The sequence below is a fragment of the Ranitomeya imitator genome, chromosome 1 (assembly GCF_032444005.1).
Source record: "Ranitomeya imitator isolate aRanImi1 chromosome 1, aRanImi1.pri, whole genome shotgun sequence".
NCBI classification, from domain to species: domain Eukaryota; kingdom Metazoa; phylum Chordata; class Amphibia; order Anura; family Dendrobatidae; genus Ranitomeya; species Ranitomeya imitator.
The window spans coordinates 443,143,218-443,165,759 of record NC_091282.1 but is presented as its reverse complement, the minus strand read 5'-3'; the positions used below and the strand labels follow the sequence as shown (position 1 = coordinate 443,165,759).

General features: G+C 42.4%; 1 protein-coding gene across 1 annotated transcript in view; it reads left to right on the top strand.

Moving 5' to 3' along the window:
* Nucleotides 1-22,542, top strand: part of PUM3 (pumilio RNA binding family member 3) — a 172,054-nt gene that overhangs the window by 92,238 nt on the left and 57,274 nt on the right. The window contains exons 10-11 of the mRNA XM_069764098.1: nucleotides 20,381-20,459; nucleotides 20,807-20,905. Of these exons, the coding sequence (XP_069620199.1) occupies nucleotides 20,381-20,459; nucleotides 20,807-20,905 (178 nt within the window). The remainder of the gene's footprint in view (nucleotides 1-20,380; nucleotides 20,460-20,806; nucleotides 20,906-22,542) is intronic.

The window sequence follows — 22,542 nt, the reverse complement described above, 5'->3', positions numbered from 1 at the left end:
GGTAGGGTTAGGGTTAGGGCTAGGATTAGGGTTAGGGCTAAATTTAGGGTTAGGGTTGGGGCTAAATTTAGGGTTAGGGTTGGGGCTAAATTTAGGGTTAGGCTTCATTCACACTTACGTCGGTACGGGGCCGTCGCAATGCATCGGCCCGACATACCGACGCACGTTGTGAAAATTGTGCACAACGTGGGCAGCGGATGTAGTTTTTCAACGCATCTGCTGCCCAATCTATGTCCTGGGGAGGAGGGGGCGGAGTTACGGCCACGCATGCGCGGTCAGAAATGGCGGATGCGACTTACAAAAAAACGTTACATTGAACGTTTTTTTGTGCTGACGGTCCGCCAAAACACTGATCCAGTGCACGACGGACGCGACGTGTGGCCATCCGTCACGATCCGTCGGCAATACAAGTCTATGGGCAAAAAACGCATCCTGCGGGCACATTTGCAGGATCCGTTTCTTGTCCAAAACGACGGATTGCGACATATGCCAAACGACGCAAGTGTGAAAGTAGCCTTAGGGCTAGGGTTGGGGCTAAAGTTAGGGTTAGAGTTGGGATTAGGGTTAGGGTTTGGATTAGGGTTGGTATTGGGGTTAGGGTTGGCATTAGGGTTACGCTTGGGATTAGGGTTAGGTTTGGGATTAGGGTTAAGGTTAGGGTTGTGATTAGGGGTGTATTGGGATTAGGGTTAGGTTTGAGGTTAGGGTTGAGATTAGGATTAGGGGTGTGTTGGATTTAGGGTTTTGATTAGGGTTATGGTTAGGGTTGACATTAGGGTTGTTTTGGGGTAAGGGTTGTGATTATGGTTAGGGTTAGTGATTAGGATTATGGATGAGGTTGGGATTAGGGTTAGGGTTGGAGCTAGAATTGGGGGGTTTCCACTGTTTAGGTACATCAGGGGGTCTCCAAACACGACAGCCAATTTTGCGCTCAAAAAGTCAAATGGTGCTCCCTCCCTTCTGAGCTCTGCCGTGCGCCCAAACAGTGGGTTACCCCCACACATGGGGCATCAGCGTACTCGGGATAAATTGGACAACAACTTCTGGGGTACAATTTCTCTTGTTACCCTTGTGAAAATAAAAACTTGGGGGCTACAAAATCTTTTTTTTTTTGTGGAAAAATATATATATTTTTTTATTTTCACGACTCTGCATTCTAAACTTCTGTGAAGCACTTGGGCATTCAAAGTTCTCACCACACATCTAGATAAGTTCCTTGGGAGGTCTAGTTTCCAAAATGGGGTCACTTGTGGGGGGTTACTACCGTTTAGGTACATCAGGGGCTTTGCAATCGTAACATAATGCCCGCAGACCATTCTATCAAAGTCTGCATTCCAAAACTGCGCTCCTTCCTTCCGAGCTCTGCCGTGCGCCCAAACAGTGGTTTACCCCCACATATGGGGTACCAGCATACTCAGGACAAATTGGACAACAACTTGTGTGGTCCAATTTCTCCTGTTACCCTTGGGAAAATAAAAACTTGGGGGCTACAATATCTTTTTTGTGGAAAAAAAAAATATTTTTTATTTTCACGACTCTGCATTCTAAACTTCTGTGAAGCACTTGGGCATTCAAAGTTCTCACCATACATCTAGATAAGTTACATGGGGGGTCTAATTTCCAAAATGGGGTCACTTGTGGGGGATTTCTACTGTTTAGGCACATCAGGGGCTCTCCAAACGCGACATGGCGTCCGATCTCAATTCCAGCCAATTCTACATTGAAAAAGTAAAACGGCACTCCTTCTCTTCCAAGCTCTGCGGTGCGCCCAAACAGTGGTTTACCCTCATATAAGGGGTATCGACATATTCAGGAGAAATCGCACAACAACTTTTGTGGTCTAATTTCTCCTGTTACCCTTGTGAAAATAAGAATTTGTGGGCGAAAAGATCATTTTTGTGTAAACAAATGCGATTTTTTTATTTTCACGGCTCTACGTTATAAACTTCTGTGAAGCACTTGGGGGTTCAAAGTGCTCACCACACATCTAGATAAGTTCCTTAAGGGGTCTAGTTTCCAAAATGGTGTCACTTGTGGGGAGTTTCCACTGTTTAGGCACATCAGGGGCTTTCTAAACATGACATGGCATCCGATCTCAATTCCAGCCAATTTCTTCATTGAAAAAGTCAAACGGCGCTCCTTCACTTCTAAGTTCTGCGGTGCGCCCAAAAAGTGGTTTACCCCCACATATGGGGTATTGGCGTATTCAGGAGAAATTGCATAACAAAATTTATGGTTACATTTCTGTTTTTACACTTGTGAAAATAAAAAAAATGGTTCTGAATTAAGATGTTTGCAAAAAAAAGTTAAATGTTCATTTTTTCCTTCCACATTGTTTCAGTTCCTGTGAAGCACGTAAAGGGTTAATAAACTTCTTGAATGTGGTTTTGAGAACCTTGAGGGGTGTAGTTTTTAGAATGGTGTCACACTTCATTATTTTCTATCATATAGATCCCTCAAAATGACTTCAAACCCTTTAACCAGTTCAGGACTGGGCCATTTACTTCCATTCCTGGAAACACATTTTCAGTTTTGTTTTCTGTTTTTTTTACATGCTGTTTAAAGAGCTGTAAAAATATTTTTCTCATTTGGATATTCAAGTAATTTTTGCAACTATTTTTCTATATATACATGGGGATTAATTTTTTTTGTCTCTGTTTAATAATTTTTTTGTTGATACCTGCCAATATCAAAGGGAAATAAAAGATCACTGAATTACTTTTAAGAACTTGTTACAGAACAGGGAACGATCACTTTTATATATCGGACACGATTTGGATTGACAGTTAAATTTTTATCTTTTTCTTTGTTACACAGCAGCTCCTTCGCTATACACAGCAATCACACGACTGCTGTGTATAGAGGAGGAAGCCATTAGCGCTTCCTATAGCTGCATACACAGTGCTTGTTTAGTGGCATGCGTGTAATGATGAAGGTACAGATGGAACACAAATCACCATATAGGAGATGGGAGGTACCTTGAAAAAATATTTACCGTATATAGTCTAATAGAAGCCGAGATTTTCAGCCCATTCTTTTAGGCAGAAAATGTGCCCCTCTCAGCTTATACTCAAGTCATTGTCCCAGGGATCGGCGGGGGAGCAGCGGCTATCACATACTCACCTGCTCCTGGTGCGGTCCCTGCATCTTCGATGGTCTCCGGCGCCGGAAGCTCTTCCTGTGTTCAATGATCACGTGGTACTGCTCATTAAAGTAATGCATATGGACGCGACTCCTCTCCCATAGGGGTGGAGCGCATATTCATTACTTTAATGAGTGGTACCAGTGACCACTGAACACCGGAAGAGCTGCCTGTACCGGAGAGAACATCTGTCAGTGAGAAGCTGCCAGGGACCGCTTCGGGAGCAGGTGAGTATAACGGGGGAGGGTGAGCCATGCGATATTCACCTGTCCCCGTTCCACTGCGCCGCTCCGTCTACTGCGTCCTCTGGCTGTGACGTTCAGGTTAGAGGGGGCGATGATGTGGTTAGTGCGAGCCCTCTGCCTGAACAGTCAGAGAGCCGGAAGACAGAGCGGCACCCGGCGGTGGAACTGGGACAGGTGAATATTGCAAGTCCCGGGGGTCTGAGCGACGAGAGGCGAGTATGCAATTTTTTCTTCTTTTTTTTTAATCGCAGCAACAGCATATGGGGAATATTAATTTATGGAGCATCTTATGGGACCTTAATCAACCTTTTATGCAGCATTGTATGGGGCATATTTTGTATGGAACATCTTATGGGGCCCATCATGAACTGTATGGAGCATTATAAGGGGCTCCTGATTCAATATGGATATTTATAAACACTTAACCTACTGATGTCTCAATTAATTTTACTTTTATTGGTATCTATTTTTATTTTTGAAATTTACCGGCAGCTGCTGCATTTCGCACCCTAGGCTTATACTCGAGTCATTAAGTTTTCCCAGTTTTTTGTGGCAAAATTAATGGTCTCAGCTTATACTCGAGTATATACGGTAGCTAATCGCTGAAATCAGTACCTAATTTTTCGATAAATAATATAAAATATAACTTAATATTTAAATGGAATTTTTTTTACACACATATAGTTAAAAAAACAGACACACAATAGTATTTTGACTGCAACAAATATGAAGGGGAGGGGAGATTCACCCTGTTGTTAGACTGTTATCTTCCTACCTGCTGAGGTTGGCACCCTAAACCTGCACAGTGCCACCCACGCTCATCGGTGGCTATTACTCCCTCTCCCTAAAAGACCCCATCAAAAGATTAGCTGTAAGGTACCATATAAAAACTTGATTCCAGCTCACCCAGTTGCTCTATGCTCATCCACCTGGGGCTCAGACACTGGCCTCGCCCTGGCCTCACATCTAGGAAAATAGAAAAAATTGGAGTCCGGCTCAACAGGACTAGATTAGTCATGCATAAGACTGCTTAGTGCAGTCGAAACGCGTCGACTGGGTCATGTCGACCATGTAAATTTTTGTTTTGTATGCACCATGTTTTCTTTTGAAAAATAAAAAAAGGAAAATCCAGTCCTGTTGAGCCGGACTCCAATTATTTCTATTTTCCTTAAGGTACCATATGTTTATAGTCAGGTCAACCTAGTACCCTATTGCTGATATATGGTACATGCACTATATCAGAAAAGGGAACCCTTATAATGGGGGCACAAACAAAGTGGCCAAAATAGGCAAATGGTTATACTGGGAAGTACATTTATATACAGACAGGTACCGTATATACTCGAGTATAAGCCGACCCGAGTATAAGCCGACCCCCCCTAATTTTGCCACAAAAAACTGGGAAAACTTATTGACTCAAGTATAAGCCTAGGGTGGAAATGCAGCATTTACCGGTGAATTTCAAAAATAAAAAGATCATTATTTCCCCATAGCTGTGCCATATAGTGCTCTGCACCGTTCATTATTGCCCCATAGCTGTGCCATATAGTGCTCTGCACCGTTCATATTGCCCCATAGCTGTGCCATCTAGTGCTCTGCACCGTTCATACTGCCCCATAGCTGTGCCATATAGTGCTCTGCACCGTTCATACTGCCCCATAGCTGTGCCATATAGTGCTCTGCACCGTTCATACTGCCCCATAGCTGTGCCCCATATAGTGCTATGCACCGTTCATAATGCCCCATAGCTGTGCCATATAGTGCTCTGCACCGTTCATACTGCCCCATAGCTGTGCCCCATATAGTGCTCTGCACCGTTCATACTGCCCCATAGCTGTGCCCCATATAGTGCTCTGCACCATTTATACTGCCCCATAGCTGTGCCATATAGTGCTCTGCACCGTTCATACTGCCCCATAGCTGTGCCCCATATAGTGCTCTGCACCGTTCATACTGCCCCATAGCTGTGCCATATAGTGCTCTGCACCGTTCATACTGCCCCATAGCTGTGCCCTATATGCTCTGCCCCGTTCATTCTTGCCCCATAGCTGTGCCATATAGTGCTCTGCACCGTTCATACTGCCCCATAACTGTGCCATATAGTGCTCTGCACCGTTCATACTGCCCCATAGCTGTGCCCCATATAGTGCTCTGCACCGTTCATACTGCCCCATAGCTGTGCCATATAGTGCTCTGCACCGTTCATACTGCCCCATAGCTGTGCCCCATATAGTGCTCTGCACCGTTCATACTGCCCCATAGCTGTGCCATATAGTGCTCTGCACCGTTCATACTGCCCCATAGCTGTGCCCTATATGCTCTGCCCTGTTCATTCTTGCCCCATAGCTGTGCCATATAGTGCTCTGCACCGTTCATATTTCCCAATAGATGCTCCACATAAATCTCTGGCGCTGCAATAAAAAAAAAAAAGCCATACTCACCTCTCTTGCTTGCAGCTCCCAGCGTCCGGTCCCGGCGTCTCTGCGCACTGACTAATCAGGCAGAGGGCGCCGTGCACACTATATGTGTCATCGCGCCCTCTGACCTGAACAGTCAGAGCGGAGTGACGCCGGGAAGATGGAGCGGCGCCCGGCGGCTGGAACGCGGACAGGTAAATATGCTATACACCATCACTGACTGTGGGTACTTGACACTGGACTTCAGGCATTTTGGCATTTCCTTCTCCCCAGTCTTCCTCCAGACTCTGGCACCTTGATTTCCGAATGACATGCAAAATTTGCTTTCATCAGAAAAAAGTACTTGGGACCACTTAGCAACAGTCCAGTGCTGCTTCTCTGTAGCCCAGGTCAGGCGCCTCTGCCGCTGTTTATGGTTCAAAAGTGGCTTTACCTGGGGAATGCGGCACCTGTAGCCCATTTCCTGCACACGCCTGTGCACGGTGGCTCTGGATGTTTCCACACCAGACTCAGTCCACTGCTTCCTCAGGTTCCCCAAGGTCTGGAATCGGTCCTTCTCCACAATCTTCCTCAGGGTCCGGTCTCCTCTTCTCGTTGTATAGCGTTTTCTGCCACATTGTTTCCTTCCAACAGACTTACCATTGAGGTGCCTTGATACAGCACTCTGGGAACAGCCTATTTGTTGAGAAATTTCTTTCTGGGTCTTACCCTCTTGCTTGAGGGTGTCAATGATGGCCTTCTTGACATCTGTCAGGTCGCTAGTCTTACCCATGATGGGGGTTTTGAGTAATGAACCAGGCAGGGAGTTTATAAAAGCCTCAGGTATCTTTTGCATGTGTTTAGAGTTAATTAGTTGATTCAGAAGATTAGGGTAATAGGTCGTTTAGAGAACCTTTTCTTGATATGCTAATTTATTGAGACAGGTTTTTTGGGTTATCAGGAGTTGTATGCCAAAATCATCAGTATTAAAACAATAAAAGACCTGACAAATTTCAGTTGGTGGATAATGAATTTATATGAAAGTTTAATTGTAATCATTACATTATGGTAAATAATGAAATTTAACACTATATGCTAATTTTTTGAGAAGGACCTGTATATACTCGTGTATAAGCCGAGGTTTTCAGCACATTTTTTTTTTTTTGCTGAAAACGCCCGCCTCTGCTTATGCTTGAGTCACGGTACAGAAAGCTGGCGGAGCAGCGGGTGCACACATCATACTGGCCTACCTGCGTGCTCTCGCTGCTGGCACTGCATCTCGTTCCGGCCGCTGGCGCCTGCCTGCTGCTCTTTCTGTGCTCAGCGGTCACGTGGTACCACTTAAGGTGATGAATATGGACGCATCTCCACTCCCATAGGCATGGAGCACATATTCGTCACCTTAATGAACGGTACCACGTGACTGCTGAGCACAGGAAGAGCTGCAGGCAGGCGCCGGTGGGCAAAACGAGATGCAGTGCCAGCACCCAGGGCGCGCTTGTAGGGGAGTATGATTTTTTTTATTTTTTTTTTTCATTAGGAAACATGCACACAGGGATAGGGGGATAAGGAGGCATGCATGCAGGGATGAAAGGGGGAAGGCAAGTATACAGGGATGGAATGGGGGAGGCATTCATACCAAGACAGGGAATGGGGGAGGCATGCATACAGGGATGGAACGGGGAAGGCATGTATGCAGGGACGGAATGGGGGAGGCATTCATAGCAGGACAGGGAATGGGGGAGGTATGCATACAGGGACGGAACGGGGGAGGCATTCATACCAAGACTGGGATGAGGGGACAGTGCATGCCCGGTTTATACTCTAGTCAATAAGCTTACCCAGTTTTCCATGGCAAAAGTAGGTGTCTCGGCTTATACTCTGGTCTGCTTATACTTGAGTATATACGGTATATAGTATCAGGAATGTACACATATTGATAATCATTCCCATGCTTTGATAGAGCAAAATTATCAGTATACCGCAACAAAAAGATTATATACGGTAAGTATATGCAGATGTAATCAAATATTGCACATAATCTCCAGATTGGTAGATGCTTCAGATAAAGCATTGGGATCCATAATTCAAGAGGGGGAGAGGTACCCTCATGTTCCACCCCTCCAAAGTACTTTTGTGTGCATTAATAGATAACACATTATTATTGCACATATCCCCCAAACTGATTAATCAATATAGGTTATCAGGATACTCCAGCTTCTATCCTTAAATCCTAGATACAGTAAGTCCAGTATGTATATACTCTATGCGTTTCCCCGTCATGCGGTTCATCAGGAGAACATACTGGCTTAGGTCCATCTAGAAAAGGACTTCTCTTATAATAACAAAAAGAAGGGTCAAAGACAACATGGGAATGATGCCCATCTGCGTGAGTGACGGAGTCGGTATCCGCCATACAAACATCACCATCGCCCCTCCATTTGAGGCATCCACCAGGGTACTTCTGGGTAATCCCGGGACCCACTTCCTTGTATGTGTGAGACGCAAGTGCGGTTAATCTCACACCCACAGGACCATCCCACACATGCGCCAATTATATCACGACACCGCTTGTGGTTAGTTCCCCTCCACTCTGCTGGGACGCAAATGCGATTCACCGTGCGCATGCGCCGTACATATTTTACTTTTCCACTTCCTTCCAACATTATTCAGTAATTATTTTACTTCTGGGGGAACTTTTTCTGGCGCTTCCATCTATAAGTAGGTGGGAGGGGGAGGGGGATTGCATCAGCCTCACAATTATTCTATACCCAGGGGGGAAATTAATAGTAATAATATAAGACAGTCGTCAACCTACAAATCTAAAAATCATATCCAAGCGTTAAATCTATATACATTTTTTCATGATGCAATAAACATAATTGATTTAGGCCAACACATATCCAGGTTATAGCAGTTTTCTCTCATGGATCGTAAAAAACACGGAACAGAGTGACCAATCCAAAAAATACTGATAGGAGAAGAGTGGGGTTCACAAAATGCGGCCAAACTGCAGCTGCTCATTGAGACCATTCGGGATACACTTTTCATACGATAGATCTATTTAGCCTCCCTTTGTAGGAACAGACTGTCTCAACCCCCCTCCCCCCTTTTTGGTGGTGTGACTACCTCCATAGCCATAAAGCGGAAACAGTCCAAATCCCCACCATTTTCATGCTTCACATGTCTAGAGATAGGGGTATCTCGGGCATTATTAATATCTCCCAGGTGCTCCCCCACTCTCCTCTGTAATTCTCATTTAGTCTTACCTATTTAATCAGCGGGACAAGTATATTGAAATAAATACACTATAATTGTGATGGACAATCTCAAACCCATGGGAATTATTCTATGTTTAGTATAAGTCTCCAATGATTGTGTCTCCCACCAAGACTTTTAAGTAATTTTTTTATAGCAGGCGTGAGGTCAAAAAAGAGTTCTTAGGTCTGTTGATTTTTGTTCCCTGGTCCTGCTCTGAATCTAAAAAAGCGTCATTTGCATCGGCCACCTATTGCTCCCTATTAATCTTAACGAAACGTGCGTTGGGGCGACGGGGTCGCCAATGTTACCAGCCTTCTGCTCATGTAAGTCCCTATCTTTATAACTTTCTGCTGTCCGTAGACAGGATCCTGCCTCAGTGTGAAATTATCTATTGAGAGCGTGCAGCGGCTCACTGCAAGTACGCTGACACATGGCACCTATATTACTGATTGTGATTTGCACAATGGGATTTACTACCTGTGGAACCATCGAGATGCATCTAATTGTGTATTAATTTTTCTGGTGGTAACTTGATATTTCAGTTTTGCTATTTTAATGATGTTGCACTTTATATTCATACTCATTCCATGAGTGCTGTTTGACTATCAGCCACAAGATCAAAACACCTATTTTTGCATATTATTGTTCACTTTTTGTATTTTTTTTTATGTATTTATTGTATCTTATTGTGGATTAATCACTTGGCACTATTTTTAACCTTGCTCCCCGTATTTTGGAACATAGCAGACTTTTTATTCATTTTTTTAATTTACAATCTAATAACAAAATATATTTTATCTGGATTATACTCGGCTTGTGGGGTGGCTTTATCCTCTCCTCTACATATAGTGTTATTTATAAATCTGGTATCGCTGTAATATAACTGACCCGACAAGCAAATCGCTTAGAAAAACGTCCTTTAATTGTTCGTATATGTTCACTCTGCATCTTAAAAATTGGAATAAAAAGCGATCAGAAAACGTTATGTACCCTAAAATGGTACAAAATAAGTCTCTAACTCGTCAAACAAAGCATTAGCCCTCCTACAGCTCTGTTCGCCAAAACATAAAAAGTTACAGCTCCCATATAATAATTTTATTTTTTTTTTTTTTTTCAGTGTGTGATATAGCAGTTAGACAAAAGAGAAATCTGGTATCGCTGTAATAACACCTACCTGAAGAATAGTCGTCTTACCACTTATACCGCACGGTGAATCGTGCAAAAGTAATAACTATACTTCTACTGCTGTTAATTTGCTCATTCTGTCTCCCAAAAATCGGATTTCGGCCCGATTCATATTGATCTGGTGCTCTACATAGAGCGCTTACGCTTACGTTTTCGTTTCCGTGTACATCCCCAAAACTGCGATTCAGGCAAAACCCCTAGAACCATACACTTATGAGGCAGATGGAGTCTCTTTTGGCTCCAACTAGTCTCTGATCTAGTGGTGTTGCATCATTTTAGGCGTCTTTTTAGCGCACAAGTGTGGACGACTACAATTCTTTGAACTCTTAAAAAGATGGATCCCATCGGAGCAGACGCCAAATGAACTCCAAAGTGTCTCCATCTGCTTCATTATAGTATGTGTTTCCGGTTGGGGTCTGAATAGCATTTTTGTGGGATTTATAGGGTATGTGCACACGTCAGGATTTCTTGCAGAAATTTTCCTGACAAAAACCGGACATTTCTGCCAGAAATCCGCACGCGTTTTTACCGCGATTTTACCACTATTTTGACGCGTTTTTTGTGCGTTTTTTCCCAAATGCATAGAATTGCGGGAAAAGCGCAGAAAATCCACAAAAATAATGAACATGCTCATTTTTTTTACCGCGATGCGTTTTTTTTTCGCGGGAAAAAACGCATCCATGTGCACAAAACATGCAGAATGCATTCTAAATGATAGAATGCATAATGTATGCGTTTTTAATGAGTTTTTATAGCGTTTTTAGCGTGAAAAAACGCAAACAAACCTGTACATGTGTGGTAACTGACATAAGTGCTCAGTGTAGAACACAAGCATGTGATCCCAAGTTTATACTGAAAGCGATCAAAAAATGTTATGCAGCCAAAAATGTTACCAATGAAAACCTTTTCTTTCACAAAACCAGCCCCCACTCAGGACCGTCATCTCGCACTGGAAATATCGGGGTCACTGGTAGAAAAAAGACTTTGGAAAAACAACATGGCTCCAACACCTGCAAATAACTTCCAGTAAAATCTTTGCTCCCAAATCCAAATGCCCCCCTCCTTCTGAGCCCCACTGTACCTAAACCGCAGTAAGTGACCACATGTTTGGAATTATTGTAGCAGGGAGAGCCCAATTAACAATTTATGGGGTGCATGTATCTAGAAGCACAAGCTGGGCACAATGTATGGGCACCAAATTGGCATATTTGTAGTTCTTCAGAATAAATCCTTAAGCGGTGAAGTTTTCAATATGGGTTCACTTGTGGGGGTTTTGACTGTTCTTCCACTTTGGGGTCTCAGTTAATGGAGCCCACAATCTATTCAAACCGAATCTGCGTTCTAAAAGTCAAGTAGCGCTCCTTCCCATCCAATCTCTGCCGTGTGCTCAAACAGTAGTGTACAACCACATATGGGGTACTGCCATGTTCAGTAAAAATTGCATAACAAACTATGGGATCCATTTTCTCCTATTGCCCCTCGTGGAAATTATAAATTTGTTGCGAAAACAGAATTTTAGTGGAAAAAATGTAAGTTTTTGTTTTCACATCTAAATGTTTTAACAATTTCATAAATTACCTGTTGAGTAAAAATGCTCAGTACACCCCTACATGAGTTCGATGAGTGTCTAGTCTCCACAATGGGGTCACTTTGGGGTTTCTGCTGTTCTGGCATGTCAGAAGCTCTGCAAATGCGACATGGCATACACAATCTATTCCAGACAAATTTTGCACTCCAAAAATCAAATAGCGCTTTTTCCTTTCCTAGCATTGCCATGTGCCCAAACAGCAGTTGTAGACCACATATACAGTATCTTTGTGTTTGGTAGGAATTGCCTAACAATTATGGGGTCCATTTTTTTTTCGTATTATCCATTGTGAAATTTGGAGTTACTTGTGGGGGTTTCTGCTCTTTTGGTACCTCAGTGGCTTTCCAAATGAGACATGGCGTCTGCAAGCTAGTCCATCCAAATTTACATTCCAAATACCAAATGTTGCTGCTTCCTTTTCAAGCCCTGCCGTGTGTCCAAACAGAACTTTTTGACTACATTTAGGGTATTGCCTCACTCAGAAGAAAGTACGTAGCAAACTATATGGTCCGCATTACATAGTGCCCGCAATTTATTTTGGCCAGATTTGAGTACTTTTTCCCTTCCAAGCCTTGCCATTTGTCCAAACAGAGCTTTCTGTGAATATATGTGGGGTATTGGCGCACTCAAAAGACTGGAAAAAAAAACTGGGTAACAAATTGTGGGGTTCTTTGTTGTGCTATTCCTTGTAAAACTAACACTTGCGACATTTTAGAGTAAAAATTACAAGTTTTTTTTATTTGTCTTTGCATTAATTCCTGTGTAGCACCTGAGGGGTTAAACAAATTTCCTGCAGTTTTGAAGTATTTGAGGTGTGCGGTTTTTAAAATGGTATCAATTTTTTCATAGGCCCCCTCAAAGTCCGTTTAAATTTGAATAGGTCACTAAAGAAACAGGTTTTGTAAATTTCTTTGAAAAAAATTAGAAATTGCTACTAATCTTTTAACCCTTCTAACAACCTAACAAAATAAAATTGTTTGAGAAATTATGCAGCTGTTAAGTAGACATATGGGAAATGTTGTTTATTATTTTGTACAGCATGACTAACTGGTTTAAGGATATACAGTGGGGCAAAAAAGTATTTAGTCAGTCAGCAATAGTGCAAGTTCCACCACTTAAAAAGATGAGAGGCGTCTGTAATTTACATCATAGGTAGACCTCAACTATGGGAGACAAACTGAGAAAAAAAAATCCAGAAAATCACATTGTCTGTTTTTTTAACATTTTTTTTGCATATTATGGTGGAAAATAAGTATTTGGTCAGAAACAAACAATCAAGATTTCTGGCTCTCACAGACCTGTAACTTCTTCTTTAAGAGTCTCCTCTTTCCTCCACTCATTACCTGTAGTAATGGCACCTGTTTAAACTTGTTATCAGTATAAAAAGACACCTGTGCACACCCTCAAACAGTCTGACTCCAAACTCCACTATGGTGAAGACCAAAGAGCTGTCAAAGGACACCAGAAACAAAATTGTAGCCCTGCACCAGGCTGGGAAGACTGAATCTGCAATAGCCAACCAGCTTGGAGTGAAGAAATCAACAGTGGGAGCAATAATTAGAAAATGGAAGACATACAAGACCACTAATAATCTCCCTCGATCTGGGGCTCCACGCAAAATCCCACCCCATGGGGTCAGAATGATCACAAGAACGGTGAGCAAAAATCCCAGAACCACGCGGGGGGACCTAGTGAATGAACTGCAGAGAGCTGGGACCAATGTAACAAGGCCTACCATAAGTAACACACTACGCCACCATGGACTCAGATCCTGCAGTGCCAGACGTGTCCCACTGCTTAAGCCAGTACATGTCCGGGCCCGTCTGAAGTTTGCTAGAGAGCATTTGGATGATCCAGAGGAGTTTTGGGAGAATGTCCTATGGTCTGATGAATCCAAACTGGAACAGTTTGGTAGAAACACAACTTGTCGTGTTTGGAGGAAAAAGAATACTGAGTTGCATCCATCAAACACCATACCTACTGTAAAGCATGGTGGTGGAAACATCATGCTTTGGGGCTGTTTCTCTGCAAAGGGGCCAGGACGACTGATCCAGGTACATGAAAGAATGAATGGGGCCATGTATCGTGAGATTTTGAGTGCAAACCTCCTTCCATCAGCAAGGGCATTGAAGATGAAACGTGGATGGGTCTTTCAACATGACAATGATCCAAAGCACACCGCCAGGGCAACGAAGGATTGGCTTCGTAAGAAGCATTTCAAGGTCCTGGAGTGGCCTAGCCAGTCTCCAGATCTCAACCCTATAGAAAACCTTTGGAGGGAGTTGAAAGTCCGTGTTGCCAAGCGAAAAGCCAAAAACATCACTGCTCTAGAGGAGATCTGCATGGAGGAATGGGCCAACATACCAACAACAGTGTGTGGCAACCTTGTGAAGACTTACAGAAAACGTTTGACCTCTGTCATTGCCAACAAAGGATATATTACAAAGTATTGAGATGAAATTTTGTTTCTTACCAAATACTTATTTTCCACCATAATATGCAAATAAAATGTTAAAAAAACAGACAATGTGATTTTCTGGATTTTTTTTTTCTCAGTTTGTCTCCCATAGTTGAGGTCTACCTATGATGTAAATTACAGACGCCTCTCATCTTTTTAAGTGGTGGAACTTGCACTATTGCTGACTGACTAAATACTTTTTTGCCCCACTGTATACGGTATATTCAAAGTTTAAAAATTGCAAATTTTTTGTTCGCCAGAATTCTGCAAATTTCCCAAACGTAAAACATCCACCCAAATTTACCACTAACATAAAGTACAATGTGCTATGAAAAAAGTCTCCGAATAACTGGGAAACATTGGATGTCGCTCCACAAAGAGAAATGTTACATCTTAGACCCCAATCCAGAGCCTCTCACCTAGCCAGATCAGTTCTCATAATTTTCACTGACGAGGGCCAATAACCGAAATACCGTGTCTGCAAATTGAAATTCTAATTTGGCTTTTAGCCGAAGTCCTATTGCAAGACTCATTAAAGGGTTGATAATGACTTGTGTCATTGCTGCTTCCAACAGGAGGCACTATAGAGTTTAAGCCCTCTTCCTCTCTGAAGAGGCAGTTAGCATATGGGATACACTGAAGCGTTCCAGAGTTATTACCACATGAAGTGACACTGGTCAGACTTCAAAAATTTGGCCTGGTTAGGAAGGTAAAAAGTGTCTGTGTTGGGGAGGGGTTAACCAGATAGAGCACCTATCCTGAAATAATGACTTTTCTTTGATGTCCATTGCAATAAAATCGAATAACGTGCCACTTCAGTAGCCTGTCCATATGTTCTAAAATACCAGCTCCGCCACACGGGTTATTAGGTCATAAATCCCAAACATACAGCTCTGTCTCCCTCCAGCACATATGTAGAAGTTGTATTACTAAATATGAGCCCTTATTGAAGCGAGCACTACATAAAACCAGCAATGAGATACAGTAAGTAAAATAATTGTCGGTACATGGGCAATCCTCCATCACAGCCCAATATCTTGGATAGGCCAGTCTGAAAAAGGAGCCTCTTAGGTTCCTGGAGAAAGACTACAAATAAGAAACTAATCATGTAGACTAGTATTAAAGTAAAAAGGAAAAAAAGTATTTTGTAAGAATGTGGAGCATGTGAAGGACTAAAAAGAAGTGTAAGTATAACTTGGCAGACTGTAAGAACCTGGCCAGGTCTGGGGAGATTTGTGGACTTTGCACGTGAAGAGGATTTGGCGGACCTAGTGAGGACATCAAGTGCATTTCCCATTGTGTAGCAGGAGGTCTACACTAGTTGCACTTGAGTAGTCTTGGTACTTAATTGTTTGAGGCATGTCTGAAAAACATGGAGTCCCGATTGTGCCTCTCCAGAAGAACGTAACATACATAGTAACATAGTTAGTAAGGCCGAAGAAAGACATTTGTCCATCCAGTTCAGCCTATATTCCATCATAATAAATCCCCAGATCTACGTCCTTCTACAGAACCTAATTGTATGATACAATATTGTTCTGCTCCAGGAAGACATCCAGGCCTCTCTTGAACCCCTCGACTGAGTTCGCCATCACCACCTCCTCAGGCAAGCAATTCCAGATTCTCACTGCCCTAACAGTAAAGAATCCTCTTCTATGTTGGTGGAAAAACCTTCTCTCCTCCAGACGCAAAGAATGCCCCCTTGTGCTCGTCACCTTCCTTGGTATAAACAGATCCTCAGCGAGATATTTGTATTGTCCCCTTATATACTTATACATGGTTATTAGATCGCCCCTCAGTCGTCTTTTTTCTAGACTAAATAATCCTAATTTCGCTAATCTATCTGGGTATTGTAGTTCTCCCATCCCCTTTATTAATTTTGTTGCCCTCCTTTGTACTCTCTCTAGTTCCATTATATCCTTCCTGAGCACCGGTGCCCAAAACTGGACACAGTACTCCATGTGCGGTCTAACTAGGGATTTGTACAGAGGCAGTATAATGCTCTCATCATGTGTATCCAGACCTCTTTTAATGCACCCCATGATCCTGTTTGCCTTGGCAGCTGCTGCCTGGCACTGGCTGCTCCAGGTAAGTTTATCATTAACTAGGATCCCCAAGTCCTTCTCCCTGTCAGGTTTACCCAGTGGTTTCCCATTCAGTGTGTAATGGTGACATTGATTCCTTCTTCCCATGTGTATAACCTTACATTTATCATTGTTAAACCTCATCTGCCACCTTTCAGCCCAAGTTTCCAACTTATCCAGATCCATCTGTAGCAGAATACTATCTTCTCTTGTATTAACTGCTTTACATAGTTTTGTATCATCTGCAAATATCGATATTTTACTGTGTAAACCTTCTACCAGATCATTAATGAATATGTTGAAGAGAACAGGTCCCAATACTGACCCCTGCGGTACCCCACTGGTCACAGCGACCCAGTTAGAGACTATACCATTTATAACCACCCTCTGCTTTCTATCACTAAGCCAGTTACTAACCCATTTACACACATTTTCCCCCAGACCAAGCATTCTCATTTTGTGTACCAACCTCTTGTGTGGCACGGTATCAAACGCTTTGGAAAAATCGAGATAGACCACGTCCAATGACTCACCGTGGTCCAGCCTATAGCTTACCTCTTCATAAAAACGGATTAGATTGGTTTGACAGGAGCGATTTCTCATAAACCCATGCTGATATGGAGTTAAACAGTTATTCTCATTGAGATAATCCAGAATAACATCCCTCAGAAACCCTTCAAACATTTTACCAACAATAGAGGTTAGACTTACTGGCCTATAATTTCCAGGTTCACTTTTAGAGCCCTTTTTGAATATTGGCACCACATTTGCTATGCGCCAATCCTGCGGAACAGACCCTGTCGCTATAGAGTCCCTAAAAATAAGAAATAATGGTTTATCTATTACATTACTTAGTTCTCTTAGTACTCGTGGGTGTATGCCATCCGGACCCGGAGATTTATCTATTTTAATCTTATTTAGCCGGTTTCGCACCAACTAATATGCAGTACTAGTGCTTCCAAGTAAATTACACCTGGCTCAGCGGCTCGCTGTTAGTCTGACTGGTTTTCTTTTTGGGAAATCCTGGTATTGTAGTTGGATATGTTGTATTTTGTCTTGAAGTGCCTCACTATAGCTTGTTAAAAAGAGACAAGGAGGGGGAGCCATGGAAAGTGGGTTCTGGTCAGCCATACATTGCATAGGAGCTTGTGTATTTCTTAGCAGCTAAATCTGTCATGTATGAGCTTTTAGGCACTAAAATAATATGATGGCATAACATTTTTAGTTACTTGGCTAGTTATATAATCTGAAGCCTGTCTGAGGAAGACCAAAACACAGGTAGTAATAGTAGGAAAAAAAGAGCCAACATTGTGTGGGCAATGCAAATATCTTATTGATCTTTTTTTATAGCAAATTTCTGCACTGGTTCATAAGGCTGACCTGTAACCCCTCCTTTTGTTTGTAGAAGTAATTAAATCAAAATATATATTTTTTTATGTATATTGCCATTTCTGGAAAAAAAATTGTTGAAGGGTGTTGGGATGTATGGCGTTCTAGTAATAATACTGCATATGCATCTTGTATTACAAATAATGGTTTATGTTTTGTGTAATAAAAATGGGAAGAAAAAAGGTGTGAAACTTGCTCTTATTCTGCATGCTTCACTGTCCGTTTTGAAAACTTTAACCCCTTCCCAATATGTGACGTACTGGTAAGGTGTCTGGTCCCCTTCTTTCAACCAGGTTCAGAAGCTTCGGCTGTGTTATTCTTGGTAGGTAATGGCTGCCTTTCTGCTCTGCCCCTTGTTGACACTTTAAATGTCACAGTTGATCTGACAGTGGCATTCTCGGAGCATGAATCGGGCTGTGCGCTGTTCAAAGTGCCCATGAGACCCTCTGTGATGCGATAGTGGGGTGCCAATGGGTTATCATGGCCTGGCCTGTTATTACGGTATTCATAGGAGACAGTGAGTTTTCCTTTATACTGCAGTACTGTTACTTCAGTATATAGTACAAGACATCAGTTGATTGCAGGTTCAAGACTAGCAAAGTAACAGTAGTTTTGGTGTGCTCAAAGTGTTTTGAGTCCCCGCACCTGTATACCTAGCGGCTGTTCGACAGCTGTAACACATACAGGGATTGCCTAACAAACAGTCGAAGATCGGAAAACGACCAGCGGTGGGCCTACCGATGTCTTAACGATGTCATGTGCACATACTTTTACCTTCAAAATGAAATACTGTTTAATCTAGCAGACATTGCCCTTAACATATGCCAAATGATCACTATGTAACATTTATACGCAGCACATAGGGACCGCTAGACCAGTGATTGCTTCTAGGGTTCACTATCAGGATCTACTCTGCAGTGGTGGGTTATTGCTGTATACATAGTTGGTTTGTGCGCTCTGGCTCTACACGTTAGCCCAGAGAGTTTGTAAACCCTGTTACTTGCTGACACGTGGGTCACCCCTTTTAATTACTTCCACGTCCTTTATTTTCCCTCAACAATCCTTTTCAGTTTATTACTTTTGCTTTTAAGAGGTTGTGGCACAGATCTGACCCGAGGTCACTTTTCATGAGATATTGCTTTAACCCCTTCATGACCGGGGGATTTTTTGTTTTTCCGTGTTCGTTTTTCGCTCCCCTCCTTCCCAGAGCCATAACTTTTTTATTTTTCTGTCAATTTGGCCATGTGAGGGCTTATTTTTTGCGGGACGAGTTGTACTTTTGAACAACATCATTGGTTTTAGCATGTCGTGTACTAGAAAACGGGAAAAAAATTCCAAGTGCGGTGAAATTGCAAAAAAAGTGCAATCACACACTTGTTTTTTGTTTGGCTTTTTTGCTAGGTTCACTAAATGCTAAAAATGACCTGCCATTATGATTCTCCAGGTCATTACGAGTTCATAGACACCAAACATGACTAGGTTATTTTTTATCTAAGTGGTGAAAAAAAATTCCAAACTTTGCTAAAAAAAAAAAAATTGCGCCATTTTCCGATACCCGTAGCGTCTCCATTTTTCATGATCTGGGGTCGGTTGAGGGCTTATTTTTTGCGTGCCGAGATGACGTTTTTAATGATAGCATTTCGGTGCAGATACGTTCTTTTGATCGCCCGTTATTGCATTTTAATGCAATGTCGCGGCGACCAAAAAAACGTAATTCTGGCGTTTCAAATTTTTTTCCCGCTACGCTGTTTAGCGATCAGGTTAATACTTTTTTTTAATTTATAGATCGGGCGATTCTGAGCGCGGCGATACCAAATATGCGTAGATTTGATATTTTTTTTATTGATTTATTTTGATTGGGGCGAAAGGGGGGTGATTTTAAACTTTTATGTTTTTTTTATTTTTTTCACATTTTTTTTAAACTTTTTTTTTTTTAACTTTTGCCATGCTTCAATAGCCTCCATGGGAGGCTAGAAGCAGGCACAACGCGATCGGCTCTGCTACATAGCAGCGATCTGCTGATCGCTGCTATGTAGCAGAATTGCACGTGTGCTGTGAGCGCCGACCACAGGGTGGCGCTCACAGCGACGGGCAATCAGTAACCATAGAGGTCTCTAGGACCTCTATGGTTACAATGGAGACGCATCGCCGACCCCCGATCATGTGACGGGGGTCGGCGATGACGTCATTTCCGGCCGCCCGGCCGGAAGCGGTAGTTAAATGCCGCTGTCTGCGTTTGACAGCGGCATTTAACTAGTTAATAGGTGCGGGCAGATCGCGATTCTGCCCGCACCTATTACGGGCACATGTCAGCTGTTCAAAACAGCTGACATGTCCCGGCTTTGATGCGGGCTCACCGCGGAGCCCTGCATCAAAGCAGGGGAGCCGGCATCGGACGGTATAGTACGTCCGATGCCGGTAAGGGGTTAATAACTCCTCTATATAATCCCCCATAAGGCGTTGTTGAGCGGCACTTGTAGGATTGTATTGCTGGAGCATGAATCGCCATGCACAGTAGCAATGCTGTGTTGTCTATTGCTAAATTACAACGTGTCACTGTAGTAAGTGGTGACAATGGAATCTGTGTGAATAGAAAAATGGTGCATAATCCCATCCTTTTATATATCCCCAGGGAAGCTGTAATCAAGCATTCGTTGGTGCATAAAGTTTTTCTGGACTTCTTTACCCATGCAAGTTCTAAAGTTAGATCGGTACGTATATTACATTTATAAGTGGTTTCTTTTTTTTATAAACTGATAAAGGGAACCTGACATGTCCAGAATCGCTATTCAATGGCAGATATAATCTACAGGTAAAATTCTGCTTGGCTGCCTTAGTGTGGCAGCGGCTAGAGGGAGAAAATTTAACTTGGATCTTCAGTGTGCTTGGTGGGTCATAACCTAGAGGATCTATACACTTGCCGAGAATCTTCCCAATATCTGTGCACTTGCAGCCATGCTTATATAAGGATTCAAGGTTGATTATCACAGCAGTGTAAAAGCCATTTGTAGTTTTGGTTTTCCATTTACACCCCGTTCTTTTTATTTTTTTCCTTCAGGAAATGATAGAGGCCATCAGAGAAGCGGTTATATATATGATCCATACGCATGATGGCGCTCGAGTGGGGATGCACTGCTTATGGCATGGAACTCCTAAGGTTTGTTAGTAATCCTTTTTCTAATGAAAATCCTATGTATCAAGATAATTTTACAAACTGGCTAGTAGAAGGTGTAAATTTTTATTCTAAACTACTACTAGTCTTAGAAAACATCTGATAGATATCTCAAAGGGGTGGACGCCCACGATTTCCTAAAATGAAGCTGCTTTGAACCCCAATTTTTGTGCCAGCTCCACTAACGGGAGCAGAAAATGGGCAATTGGAGATTCCTTTTCCATTTGAAAGCGCCATCCCACAAACTAGTTTAGATTTAAAACCCCAGTGCGTGTGTTTTATTACATGTCATCACGTTTTTAAAAAATGTTTCTTTGCTTTGATACCATATTTTTTTTGGGTGGTGGGGGGGGGGGGTGCTATAAGGCTATGTTCACACATTGCATTGTTGCTGCATTTTTTTTCCGGAAGGCAAAGCCTGCTCTCTTGTCAGTGAAGAAGCTGCTTATAAATAGCCTGGTTTGCTGCGTTTTTATGGTCTTGTGCATGCTGATAGTTTTAGTGCCCCAAAAGACATGATGCAACTTCCTTAGGTTTTTGCAGCAAAATCTGGTACCTGTGTTTTTGCACTTATTGTATTTTTATGGGTGAAGAAAGCTGAAAGTGACATGCTTCAGTTTACAAAAACACAGCAGGTTTCCAATTCAGTCAGGCCAAAAAATGTGTGTGCATAAGATTTCTGTACTCTACTGTAAAGCATTTAAAAACTGCAGCAAAGACGCAACTTGTGAACATATAGCCCAAGATACACACCCCAGGTTTACACAGCAGAAAATGGGAAACCTTTCCGTTAATTAGACGTGATGCGGTTTACCCAACTTCCCTGAAAACTGGTAATGGCACCATAATTACCATCTTCTCTCCTTGTCCTAGAAGTGAAATGTGCACATTTTATCTACAGTATGGTGAAAGGACACTACATTGAGCAGCTGGGGTTATGTTGCCTGACACAAGCCACAACTTTAGTAGTCTGCTTTACTTTTTTACCCAAAGACCTAAAAGCATTGATGGGCTTCTACTAAATTATGAAACTGACTGCATACATTTCACACCCATTTTGGCATCATAAGGCATATTTTTCAATACTGTCTAAATACCATATTAGACATCCTTAAAATATGCCAGTGGTATAATGGTGGTTCCTGCTGGATCTGTTGCATCCTTAGACTCTTTGGTCCAAGTTTACATCACCTATAAGTTGGCTTAATTCTTGCCAGAAATTTTTCGCCGACATGTTAGCATATTTTTTGGGCACACTGTGTCGAATATTAACTCACGTCTTTTGGTTTTGTGGGGTTTTTTTTTTTTTGGGAAGCCACGTCCCCTTTTCTTCTAAACAATTTTCCAATGTTCACATTCCTGCTAACCTAGCACTACATTTCCAATACATCCCACCAGTCCTTGCAGCAGTGATATAATGTACATGGTCCTGACCTCAGCAATGGTGCTTGGTATGTGCACCACCTGACTGCTGAGGCTAGTGATGGGCTCCATCAATCACATGAATGATGGAAGTCCTGCCATGAGCTGTAGAAGTGCTGAGGACCACAGCATCAGCAGCATTGCTGTAATGGGGATTTTTTTTTTCAGTATGTCTGAGTGACCACTTGGATGAGGATATT